Source organism: Xenopus tropicalis, chromosome 6 (genome assembly GCF_000004195.4).
Source record: "Xenopus tropicalis strain Nigerian chromosome 6, UCB_Xtro_10.0, whole genome shotgun sequence".
Lineage (NCBI taxonomy): Eukaryota > Metazoa > Chordata > Amphibia > Anura > Pipidae > Xenopus > Xenopus tropicalis.
The window spans coordinates 129043506-129056655 of record NC_030682.2 but is presented as its reverse complement, the minus strand read 5'-3'; the positions used below and the strand labels follow the sequence as shown (position 1 = coordinate 129056655).

The following is a 13150-nucleotide window of genomic DNA, read 5'->3' as shown; positions in this document are numbered from 1 at the left end:
AATCCATGTGTCAGATATAGGAATATATAAATTAATGGAGGAAGAATGGGACACAGATCTCTTTTGTGTGTAGCTAAAGTACATTGATGTCAAAATCAATATTGCAATAATCCAACTTAGGCTGAAGGCAGGTGGGTTGTCCTCTAAAAATACGTCTGCAGAAAAGCAACCAAACCTGCCTCTGCTCCTTCAAACTGACTAAAATGAACCACCTAAAAGAGCAAGCAATGTCAGTTCTTAGGTCAAAAATACACTTAAATGTGTGTTTTTGGGCTGAGGACCACCAGTATTGGACCTTTCAGGCAGTTACCATTACAGCTAATGGGAGATGGAAGAACACATACGTCACACCATCAACCTTAACCAGAATCTTCCAACATGGGGTCTATGCTTTGCAGATGAGAACCTAATTGGTTAATGTATGTATTTTCTAAATGTGCATTCATTAAAAATACAAACAAACAAAAAACCTGGTTTTCCAGTGACAAGGAAGTAAACAGTCATAATCCCATTTAAATGACAAGGTGGATTTCCAGTTTACTATGTTTTGTTATCATGCACAACGCATTGGTGCCAATGAGGAGATCCAGATGATCACACAGATTACAACAAAGCTTCTCTCTCTTTCTGGGGACCAGTATTAAATACAGGTATCAGCTTCAGAACCACAAAACTAGTTTGAAAATAATGATCTTCTAGTCATAACTGTAAAGTAACTTTTGGATGTGCTGCGTAATCTTGGAAATGTCTCAGTGCTCACCTTCTATGCGTTTTGCAAATATTTACTGGTTCGACAGATTTTGAGCGGACAAAAAGGGGACAGATTGGCTTGTCACTAGTCTCAATTAGCGATAAGCAAAATTTTTTTGCCTGGTTTCAACACAAGAAAACAGACAGACTCCAATGGGCACAAAAAATAGCACTATATAGCACTATCTCTGGCTTAGAGTGAACAGATATAATCCCCTCTAAGGGCAGTGCCACATAAATGGGTGAACGCTCCTGAGCCAACGCAGTGGCAAGTGATGCAGGCAAATCGGTAACACTTTTAGAGCGTAGGGGCGGAGAATCTGCCCAATGTGACAGTGCCCTTAAGAAGACAGATTATATATAATAATGAGCTTCCAAGTATGCAGATAAGCACTCAGCAAAGATAAGTTTATACATTTTTGCTGCTCACTGAGAATAAGACTGGGCTGTAAACAGATATGCAAACTAATAATTAAACTATAGAAAAACCGGGTTCACAAAGGTCTCTGATTATAAAAGGGCAACTTATACCCTTAGAGTAATCTGGGTTCATTAACATTTCTTTTTTTTTTTTTTACAGCATTATTTTTTATCTACTGATACTCAGTGGACATGCCCATAAGTTCTACTACTTTCTGACACTGTTCTGTGAGTACTGACTCAAGGTCTGACCAAAGGCGGCAATTTTTTTTTTTTTAATGGATTTAGACTATAATACTTGTTCTAGAGGGCATGATGGAAACTTCTTCTGACAGCCTGACATGTTTTGATAGGTGCTGAGGTAAGTAAACAGATTTTTTTAATTATGTGAAAACGGCAAGCAAAGTATTCTGCAGGGGGGCGCACCCGATCCGAGAGTCTCAATGTTAGTTTAAGCATACTAAATATGACCAACCTCTTCTTGGAGAATTTTAATTTTCTGGATAGGATTCTGATTCGGGAGGTCAAGCAGCTGCGCCGTGGAATGTACCACAATCAAAACTACACTCATGACAGCTTGCAGGGAACATGTCCAAATATTTATTACCTTAAAGAACAGGGTCACTGTTTTAAGCTTAAAATCGTAACACTGCATATTAAGATCCATTTAAGCTGAGAAAACACCCTCTCTGATTTGGTGTTGCATTTTTGCTTGGCTGTGCTGGAAAATAAGTACAGCAAAATGTATTCATGTAACCTGGCCAACTGGAAGTGTAGGTATATGCAGACTTTAAGAGCAGCAGTATCTCTTAAGGTGGCCATACACGGTCCGATTGTAGCTGCCCATATCGGTTAAAAAATGTAGTCAGATCGGAGACCGCATTGGCTCACTGATGTGGTCCCCGAATCGACTGCGCCTATTACCGGTGTTGTAATTTGATTGTTTGGCCCCAGGGTCAAACGACCAAATTAGCCTGAATTCACCTGATAACACCCACCCATAGGTGGGGATATCGGGAGAAGATCCGCTTGCTTGACGATCTCGCCAAGTGAGCGGATCTTAACGTGTATGGCCACCTTTAGTTCTTAAGCTAAACAGAGAAACTGAAGCTACTCCATGTTTGGTCCATGCATAGTAGATAATTAGATTACCAGTGCACAGATTATCCCCCTGCATAATGGACTCCTGCTAACAAAACAGTCATAACAAAGGGGGAAGTGGTTTGTATCCTGTGAATCTACCTCGCAAGGCCCAAACAAGGAGCTGCTTCAATTTCCTTATCTGGTTATTGATTTAAATATGAACATTCTATGGTTTTGCGGGCAGATAGTATTGATCAGTCCAAGTTAAGCAAGAGGGTATTACTGACCCAATGCAGCCCTGTCTAAAGAAAGAAAGAAGACACTGGTGATAATCTACTTCTAACGATAAAGAATTATTAATATTTTCTCTGATCTACTGGCTAACATGACCAATTCTTCTTTGTTAATAATGAGACATGCCACAGTGCACCAATCACCAAGTAAGCTTTGAACCTTCTACTGCTGACAGCAAATTTTCTATTGGTCCCTATAGCTGACTACACTGGCAACAGATTAGCCTGAATGACTACTTTTCTGTAAAGGCACGGAGAATGGGGCTAAAAATCTGCAAAAAAATCACCAGTCAATCAAGGTTAAGTGGCACTGTCCTTAACCTTCTATTCACTGTAATGATGATTGCAAGGCCCTTGCCAGCAAATTTGCAGGTCAGGCAATTAGCTATGAGTGTTTCCCAGCCATAATCACCTGACCCACATGTGCACTTACAGAGTACAGGCAACTACCACTGAAGCAAATGGAGGTCCAAAAACCAGCAACTGGCTGAAAGAATATAAGAAATGTAGTTGGGGAGATAACTCTGAAAAGTGTGAATCATTGGTATCCCCAAGTTCTGCATATGTAATATAATACAAACAGATTCCTCAAAAAGTTAGGAGGATTTGGCCTAATCTTAAACATTCAGTCAAACTAAATAAAAACCTTTCATGTCAACAGAAGATGATGCCGTTCTGTCATTTGTTATTTGGATTCAGTTTGTATTTAGGCAAAGCTCTTTTTGGAATTCAGCCAATTCCAAACATGGCAAATGCACCACACTATATAAAATGTGATTTTATTTTTTTTTTTTTGTTGAAAGAGAATTCAGAGGGTGTGCTAAGAACCATGCAAAGCCCTTTGATGGTACAAAAATCATTGTATGTTAGGATACCCAAGATTCAAGCAGTGTATTACTACTTAGTAATTTTGGTATGTCCAACAGCCCTTCCTAATTCATTAAGGCAGGGAATGGCATTGCGTCAATCAAAAAAATGAATATAATGACAAAAGAGTTCCAATGAAACTCACTTCCATGTGAACTGTAGCCTTAGACATAAAAACCTATAAGTATTTCTTTTCCATGTTCATATTTACAAAACAAAAGTGTAGGAGGAAGGAATGCTGGATACCCTTACTCATATCTGGCCTGAGTTCCTGTTAATGTGTGCCCAAGATGACTTGGTTTATGAATCAGATGAAGTGACTGTAAGGGCTCCGTGCCAAATGGTTTCATTGCACATACCAACTCATCAAACTGGGTCTGAATCTATAAAGCAGGTAGGAAAGGTCAACTTGACAGGTCACACTGCTATTAGACTTGTCAAATTCAATCTTTTCTTTGTAAAAACAGTGAGGGGGAAAGAATTGTAAAGCGCAATATTTTGCAAATAGAAACGGTTGGTAATACCCTCTTTGGGAGAGAGCAGTAACTAAACAGAATTACTGAATTTCCTAACAACGCAACTGTAACCCGCTAAACACAACATTTATCAGGGTAAGTGGACATGGCTGTTGCTGATGATGAGACCCATCATGCTGATTAATCATGATTATAAGGCAATATTCTGTTACCCTTTTTCAGAAACCAGTATGGCCTCAAGCAGTGTCATCCTGGGAATTTAAACTGTGTTTCCTTCTGGTAAGGAACCAATAATTGCATACATTAATACACCCTTACCGCTTCTTTGGCATCAAACAATTATGCATCAATACTTGCAATAAAATGAGAAAATTAGAATTTCAGCTGATGCTTTAAGTACACTTTGCAGTAATTCAGCTAAAATCCATCAAAGCAGTCAGACAGGTGTGGGGCCACACAGAGGGGGGGGCGAGGGCCGCCAGTTGGACAGCACTGATGTAGAGGATATTCTTTGCCCTTGCTCTAAATTTAAATATTACTGCCATCCCTGATTTCTTCTGGAGAGAATCCTCCCTCTTGCAGCACTCGCATAACACCTGAACTGAAAACTGGCACTGGAAATTGCTGCTGTAACCTGCAGAACAAAATATCCTATTTGTGTCTCTAAGTTACCCACCCACTTAGATTGTAAGCTCTACAGGGCAGCGACCTTCTTCCTCTTGTCTCCAAAAATAGCTCCTAATCTTTTAATTTATTGCTTAATTTATTTATACAGTTCTGCAGTACAGTGCTGCGTACATAAGTAACACTATATAAATAAAAATATATATACAAAATAATTGTATACAGTGGTGTGAAAAACTATTTGCCCCCTTCCTGATTTCTTATTCTTTTGCATGTTTGTCACACTTAAATGTTTCTGATAATCAAACACATTTAACTATTAGTCAAAGATAACACAAGTAAACACAAAATGCAGTTTTTAAATGAGGGTTTTTATTATTTAGGGAGAAAAAAAATCCAAACCTACATGGCCCTGTGTGAAAAAGTAATTGCCCCCTGAACCTAATAACTGGTTGGGCCACCCTTAGCAGCAATAACTGCAATCAAGCGTTTGCGATAACTTGCAACAAGTCTTTTACAGCGCTCTGGAGGAATTTTGGCCCACTCATCTTTGCAGAATTGTTGTAATTCAGCTTTATTTGAGGGTTTTCTAGCATGAACTGCCTTTTTAAGGTCATGCCACAACATCTCAATAGGATTCAGGTCAGGACTTTGACTAGGCCACTCCAAAATCTTCATTTTGTTTTTCTTCAGCCATTCAGAGGTGGATTTGCTGGTGTGTTTTGGGTCATTGTCCTGCTGCAGCACCCAAGATCACTTCAGCTTGAGTTGACGAACAGATGGCCGGACATTCTCCTTCAGGATTTTTTGGTAGACAGTAGAATTCATGGTTCCATCTATCACAGCAAGCCTTCCAGGTCCTGAAGCAGCAAAACAACCCCAGACCATCACACTACCACCACCATATTTTACTGTTGGTATGATGTTCTTTTTCTGAAATGCTGTGTTACTTTTACGCCAGATGTAACGGGACATGCACCTTCCAAAAAGTTCAACTTTTGTCTCGTCGGTCCACAAGGTATTTTCTCAAAAGTCTTGGCAATCATTGAGATGTTTTTTAGCAAAATTGAGACGAGCCTTAATGTTCTTTTTGCTTAAAAGTGGTTTGCGCCTTGGAAATCTGCCATGCAGGCCGTATTTGCCCAGTCTCTTTCTTATGGTGGAGTCGTGAACACTGACCTTAATTGAGGCAAGTGAGGCCTGCAGTTCTTTAGATATTGTCCTGGGGTCTTTTGTGGCCTCTCGGATGATTTGTCTCTGCGTTCTTGGGGTAATTTTGGTCGGCCGGCCACTCCTGGGAAGGTTCACCACTGTTCCATGTTTTTGCCATTTGTGGATAATGGCTCTCACTGTGGTTCGCTGGAGTCCCAAAGCTTTAGAAATGGCTTTATAACCTTTACCAGACTGATAGATCTCAATTACTTTTGTTCTCATTTGTTCCTGAATTTCTTTGGATCTTGGCATGATGTCTAGCTTTTGAGGTGCTTTTGGTCTACTTCTCTGTGTCAGGTAGCTCCAATTTAAGTGATTTCTTGATTGAAACAGGTGTGGCAGTAATCAGGCCTGGGGGTGACTACAGAAATTGATATTGAAATTGAAAATTGAAATTGATAAACCACAGTTAAGTTATTTTTTAACAAGGGGGGCAATCACTTTTTCACACATGGCCATGTAGATTTGGAGTTTTTTTTCTCCCTTAATAACGTAAACCTTCATTTAAAAACTGCATTTTGTGTTCAATTATGTTATCTTTGACTAATAGTTAACGGTTTTTGATGAGCAGAAACATTTAAGTGTGACAAACATGCAAAAGAATAAGAAATCAGGAAGGGGGCAAATAGTTTTTCACACCACTGTATGTTATACACACCGAGTTTTCATCTTCCTCTTCTAATTCTCTCTGTTGTTCTTCATGTCTTTTTGCCTTGATATCCATTGCTTCAGTGATGAGGTCTCGCAGAATCGACACAGGTTTAGCATTCTTGATAAAAGGGTGCTGGGGAGATAAAAACAAAGCACAGACAGTGCTCAAAATTTGCTATCAATTTGATAGAGAATGCTAAAAAGTTATATTGATTGAAGTGATAGAATGGCCTCAGACTTAAAGGAACAGTAACACCAAAAATGAAATGTATCGAAGTATTTCAAATATAATGTACGGTTGCACTACATTGGTAAAAGTTGTGCATTTGCTTTAGAAAATCAACTATAGTTTATACAAATACCCTACTGTGTAGCCATGGGGGCAGCCATTCAAGCTGGAAAAAGGAGAAAAGGCACAGGTTACATAGCAGATAACTGATAAAGCCCCATTTTATTCTACAGAGCTTATCTGTTGTCTGCTATGTAACCTGTGCCTTTTCTCCTTTTTTTTCCCCAGTTTAAATGGCAGCCCCCCTGGCTACAGAGCAAGGTATTTTTCTAAACTATAGTAATTGTTCTGAGGCAAACCAGAAAAACCAATGCAGGGCAACAGTACATTATATTTTAGATACTTTGATACATTTTTCTTTTAAGATTTGTAATTTCAGACCAGCCCTAGTGAGCAATGTTAGTCTACTAAAGCTAGCAAAATGCCATGTTGTAACAAGGGCTACAATATTAAGGAAGGAAAGCATGGCTTTGCCTACAAAGCTCTTGAAAGTCTAGAAAACATATTAGGCAGTATACTTTTGGTCTTAAATTCAATCGTAACTGAGATATAATTCAAGTCACATGGCGTCCTTCAAAGTCAATGAACTGCATGTTTAAATCAATTTATATGAACAGAATATACACAGAACCGCCATAATAAACTCAAGGTATAAACTGTAAGTCAAGGAGGCAGAAAATGTGTAACTGAATAAATCCAGTAATTGTACTAAGGAAATGTGCATTATGTAGGCACTGTGAGGGAGGTAATTGTCTGACATTTGAAAACAAACATCTTCTGGGATGTATTCTGAACAAAAAGGAGATTTTACAAACTGACTGTGTGACCGCATGCAAATAGCCATTTCTACGGTTTATTTCATCAAATTTGTGTCCCGTGTCTCTTAGTGAAACTTAGTAATTCTGAAACTTAAGTTATTATATTAGGAGCGAACCAGATAATATCTTCTATAAACCAGGAAAGAGCTTAATTTGAGTCATTCCCCAAATATCTTTAAAGCCAATTAGAATACAGTTAGTAGGTTTTATCAGCCACACAGACATACACAGTAATCTTATCCTGTGGATTTACAGCACAAAAATTTGGCCATTGATTATAAACCGACATTTCCATTTGCATTAACGTCCGACCACTTCAAAGGCACAAGACTTTTCCATGGGCCAACACACAAAGAATTCATAAAAAGACCTTTCAAATGTTTGAAAAAAGGTACTTTGCCTTCTTGCTAGTCAAGAAGAATGTATACACTCATGTCATTAGATTACACCCTAAAAATAGTTGTTGAGTTTGTGAATGATGTGCACTATTTATCATTCTGCTTTGATCACAAAAGTATATTTTGTCTGTACAGTACCAACAGTAGCATATCCATCTTGCTTGCCTTTAAACGCTTTCTAAACAACATTATCCAGATGAGCAAGTTTATGGCTTTTTGTATGAATTGCTTGGCCGATTACATCAGTTGTGGTTTCATTCAAGTAAGTCTTAAAAAGGTAAATACACCCTTTGTGATATATTGTGTACACTGGTAATCTAAGGGCTCTGGCACACGGGGAGATTAGTCGCCCGCGATAATCGCGATAATCTCCCCGAAATGCCACCCCACTGGCGAAAATGTAAATTGCCGGTGGGATGGCATACGTGGCGCAGTGATTTCCCCAAAATCGCGGGAGTTGCCTTTAGAGGAAACTTCCGCGATTTTTGCAGATTTCCCCGAAATCGCGGCATCTCATGTGCCATCCCACCGGCGATTTACATTTTCACCGATGGGATGGCATTTCGGGAAGATTAGTCGCCCTAAGGGCTGTGGCACACGGGGGAGATTAGTCGCCCATGACAAATCTCGTGGGTGATTAATCTCCCTATGTGTCACAGCCATAATAGTCTACCTCGGACCAAAACGGGAGTAGCTTCAATTTATGGAGAATCTGTTCACAACGCACTCCAATTAAGTTTTCCCATGCTCAGATATTCACAGGGATACCACCCCCCCCCCCCCCCCCAAATTTACAGGCCTTGCAAGAACAGCGGGCACTGCTCAGATTTCTTTTAAGGGGTACAACCATTTGTTTTTTTTCAAAAAACATGGGCATTCAGGATGCCCAAAACCGGCATAAAATGTGATGCATCTGTTGTATGTTTGTAGTACAGTATTCAAATCTATGCCATGCTAAAGTTCTGGTTGGTGTCCTGCTAAAGAAACAATATTTAAGCAGTGTATCCTGTATTCAAATAGAGGACACACCTAGAGAAGATGTTAAAATACTCTTGCAAGATCTGTTAAACAAGTGTCAGAGGGTTCCACAGTTCTGAATAAGTTGTATAATCTGCACTTAAATATGCGCGCACACACACATTTTCCCCATCAAAAAAAACTGCCACCCAAGGAACAGTCTGCAAATGCGAGCAGAAACCATGCCCTGTGTTAGTGCATTCCACACACTCTATGTCACTGACCTAGAATAAGTCACTGAAAGGGCCCAACTCCAGGATCTGTTAATCATTTGGGCAATCAGTGGAAAATAGTACTGAGAGAGCTGATATTTATTTCATTTGGAACCCTTCCACGTTAAATCAGATATCTGGGAAACGAGCTCATAAAAGTTATTCAATACAGAAAAAAAAGTGTTATCTCAAGAAAGATTAGACATTTGATATCCTGCAATTTACAACATCGTGTAAGAGTGAGCGTGTAGTGCATGAAGGTGCAGAGCAAGGAAAGTTTTTTAAACAGATATTGTACTCAGAAGTTTGGGCAAGCTTCTGTTTAGTTGGCCATCTGAAAGGGGATTGAAAATATGCCATGTTTTAATGATAATTAATAAACCAGGCTATGTGGTTCACATTATGCCAAATATTGCAAATTGCCAAAATGAAACAACTATCAGGAATTAGCTGTAAAATGTTACATTTCACTTATTTCACTTATTTCCTTCAAAAACCAACCTGTGCTTTAAATGTACTAATAAAAAAAAACCTATTTCTAAGCAATGGAGATAAAAATATGTTCCGATATCTGTCCCATTATGCTTTTAAGAAAGAGGTATATCTATTCCTCTTGACTTGCACTCATCACTCAGGGCCATAGCAACAGACTAATATCTGAGTAAGCTGGAGAAGGACAAGCAAAGCTAAATCGCTGGGGGGGAGGCATTAATATTTTAGGTACCCCTAGTGACTTTAATCAATTGCCCCGTATCCCAAGCCAACTGCATTGGCCCAGGGCACGCCTTGCAGCAGGTCAGGATTGGCATGTGTACCCCCAAACGTATGTAAGGAAATGTTATTCTAGGCAACTTTCCAATATACATGGATTAAAACTGTTTTAATGGTTTTTAATTAGCCAGCTGCTAAAACAGAAACGAGGGTAAACAAATGCAGCTTTCAATAGCAATTACATTTACACATTAAAGTTTAAAACTACTGACAATGTTTAAATTCACACATATTGGAAAGTTGCTTAAAGTGACATTTTCATTTCTTTCATTACACACAATTTTTGGTTGCAAAGACCAAAGGATAAAATATATATATATATAAATATATATATATATATATATATATACATATCAATATTATCTCTCTGATTTGCACCCAGGTTGTAACTCCTATAAGTGTGTGCCTCAGCCTTTTTATACGTGCGTATAACTAAGTATTAGGGATGCACTGAATTCATTATTTTCGGATTCGGACGAATACCGAACCAAATCCTCATTTGCAGATGTCAATTAGCATATGGAAGGGTTAAAGAATTTTCAACTTCTGCGTTTCTGTGACAAAAAGTCACGGAATTTTAAGGATTCGGTTTGGCCAGGAGTGTAGATTCGGCCAAATACAAATCCTGCTGAAAAAGGCCATCCCAAACCAAATCCTGGATTTGGTGCATCCTTACAAAATATTAGGACAGACATATCATGGGATGGGTCCTAGCTTTCTTCTTGCAATACACCTGTATCTTGGAATGGAAAGTGTTTGCTTCTAGTAATGTTTTGCTTCACTTAGTGGATCTATCCCAGCAGCAAGCAAGCCTGTGTGACAAAATTATGTGCGGCAGCACATTCCACTAAACATCTGACCTGCAAACACCGGTGCAGGAAAGCCTTGTTTGTTCAGTGGCTGCCATGGCCAGTGTGGGCAAGCAAGCAGGAATAATTATAGAACTCACTCTGCCATAACACTAGGTGCATTCATAATTTGAACAAGACTTTTTCCAGAGTAATACATCACTAAGAGCTCATTAAATGCTTTATATATGTAACACTAACTTTTGGGATGCCCAACATGAACTGCAGAATAACCCATCACTCCAGTGGAACAAATAAAGAAAATGAACCCATACAGAGATGAAAGATCTATTATCTGGACCTGGAGTTTTCTAAATAATGGGTCTTTCAGTATTTTGGAACACCATGCCTTTAAGTTACCAAAAACGTTTAAACAATAAACCCAATGGGTTTTGCCCCTAACAGATTTATTCAGTGTAGTCACCATTATGCATAGGGTACTGTTTTGTTACAGAGAAAAAAGAAATCAACCAAAAAAATAAAGATCCTATGGCTGTATTATAAGGAAAGCACCCCCCTATGTTACTATATATGATATTAGAAGTTCCATGACATAAGGCTGCAGGAAGTGTAGTGTTTAATAAAGCAATATGTACTAGCGACTCAAGGCAGAGTTCTGAGGCCCCATGCAGGTCACATTACACTTAGGGCTATGGCACATGGGCATTTAGTAGTAATGGCAGAAATTAAACTGCCAGTGACTCGCCAATGGCGCTTCCCACTGACATCAATGCCCTGCACCTACCATTACCTGAAAATGTGCCAATGTGCCTTTAGGGCAATAACTGCATGTATGGGCATTCCTGTAGACAAAAAGGCTTTTTTTAGTGGCTCAGTGTTATCTCTAATATGCATAACCCTTTCCAACACATCATCTCTTCATATACAATACTTCATTTTTTTAGTAATTCTCTCAAACCATAATTTCTTCCTGTTGCAAACAACTGTACTCCGATATATAGTTACATAGTTAGTTACATAGGGTTGAAAAAAGACCAGTGTCCATCAAGTTCAACCCATCCAAGTAAACCCAGCACACCTAACCCACACCTTCCAATCTATACACTCACATACATAAACTATAAATACAACCACTAGTACTAACTGTAGATATTAGTATCACAATAGCCTTGGATATTCTGATTGATCAAGAACTCATCCAGGCCCCTCTTAAAGGCATTAACAGAATCTGCCATTACCACATCACTAGGAAGGGCATTCCATAACCTCACTGCCCTCACCGTGAAAAACCACCTACGCTGCTTCAAATGGAAACTCCTTTCCTCTAATCTAAAGGGGTGACCTCTGGTGCGTTGATTGTTTTTATGGGAAAAAAGAACATCCCCCAACTGCCTATAATCCCCTCTAATGTACTTGTACAGAGTAATCATGTCCCCTCGCAAGCGCCTCTTTTCCAAAGAAAAGAACCCCAACCTCGACAGTCTAACCTCATAGTTTAAATCTTCCATCCCCTTAACCAGTTTAGTTGCACGTCTCTGCACTCTCTCCAGCTCATTAATATCCTTCTTAAGGACTGGAGCCCTGCTGCAAGTTCTACACTGACAACGGGTACAGCTGGCTGCAGGACTGCCATCAGAAACTTTGGGGCCCTGTACATGTTATTTATATGGGGCCCCCATGAACACAAGCGTGCAGCGCCAAAATTATGGCCACGCCCCTTGTGTGTGCGATATAAACTGCTGATGTTACTCTATAATAAGCAATTCATAGAAAGAATTTAATGAATTAATATGCTAATTAATGGTCAGTTAATTAACAGTTAGTGGAGTTTGCCATAAGTTTCATCTCCTTCCTGCCCTGCGCTGTCATTGCTTCATATGAAGTTTGTAGGCAACTTTTGTGGAAGTTACGTAAATGGCGTTAGTTTTAACGTAACCTTTTGCGGCCCTGGCTGGCTGTCCCAAGGGGAAACTGTTAGGCCGAGGGAGCATGCCAGAAGCAGTGAATGGATGTATGGAATGGCCAGCTGCCAACCAGCATCACTAATTTTTTTTTATTTTTTTTTGAGTAGGAAAAATATTAGACAGAGGGGATTGTAAAAATAAATATATAAAAACAATAATAATAAAAAGTGTAACAAACGTAAAAAGCCATTACAGTTAGGATGCTATTACTTTGTTGTGACAGTTCCCCTTAAAGGATACAGCCTCATGTAATTATGAAATTCTTCATATAAAATAGAGTGAAATGGTTTTGATCTGTACCAAATAGCATGGTGACCCATTATGGGGTCCTGGTCCTTAGAAAACAAACATCTGCTTCAAAAAGAGGTTTATTTTCCATTTCATAACCTCTCTGTGTTACCCTGTTTGTAACAATGATAGCTTAAGAGTTGCATTAATAATAAACTTGCCCTCACTTTTATAGCAATGTGCATTCTTATTTTTTAGTTCATGGCGA

At 39.1% G+C, this 13150-nt stretch overlaps 1 protein-coding gene across 1 annotated transcript in view; it reads right to left on the bottom strand.

Annotated features, from left to right (window-relative positions):
• The window catches only part of stk3 (serine/threonine kinase 3), a 161717-nt gene that overhangs the window by 85194 nt on the left and 63373 nt on the right, over positions 1 to 13150 (bottom strand). The window contains 1 exon segment of the mRNA NM_001097196.1: positions 6384 to 6509. Within this exon segment, the coding sequence (NP_001090665.1) occupies positions 6384 to 6509 (126 nt within the window).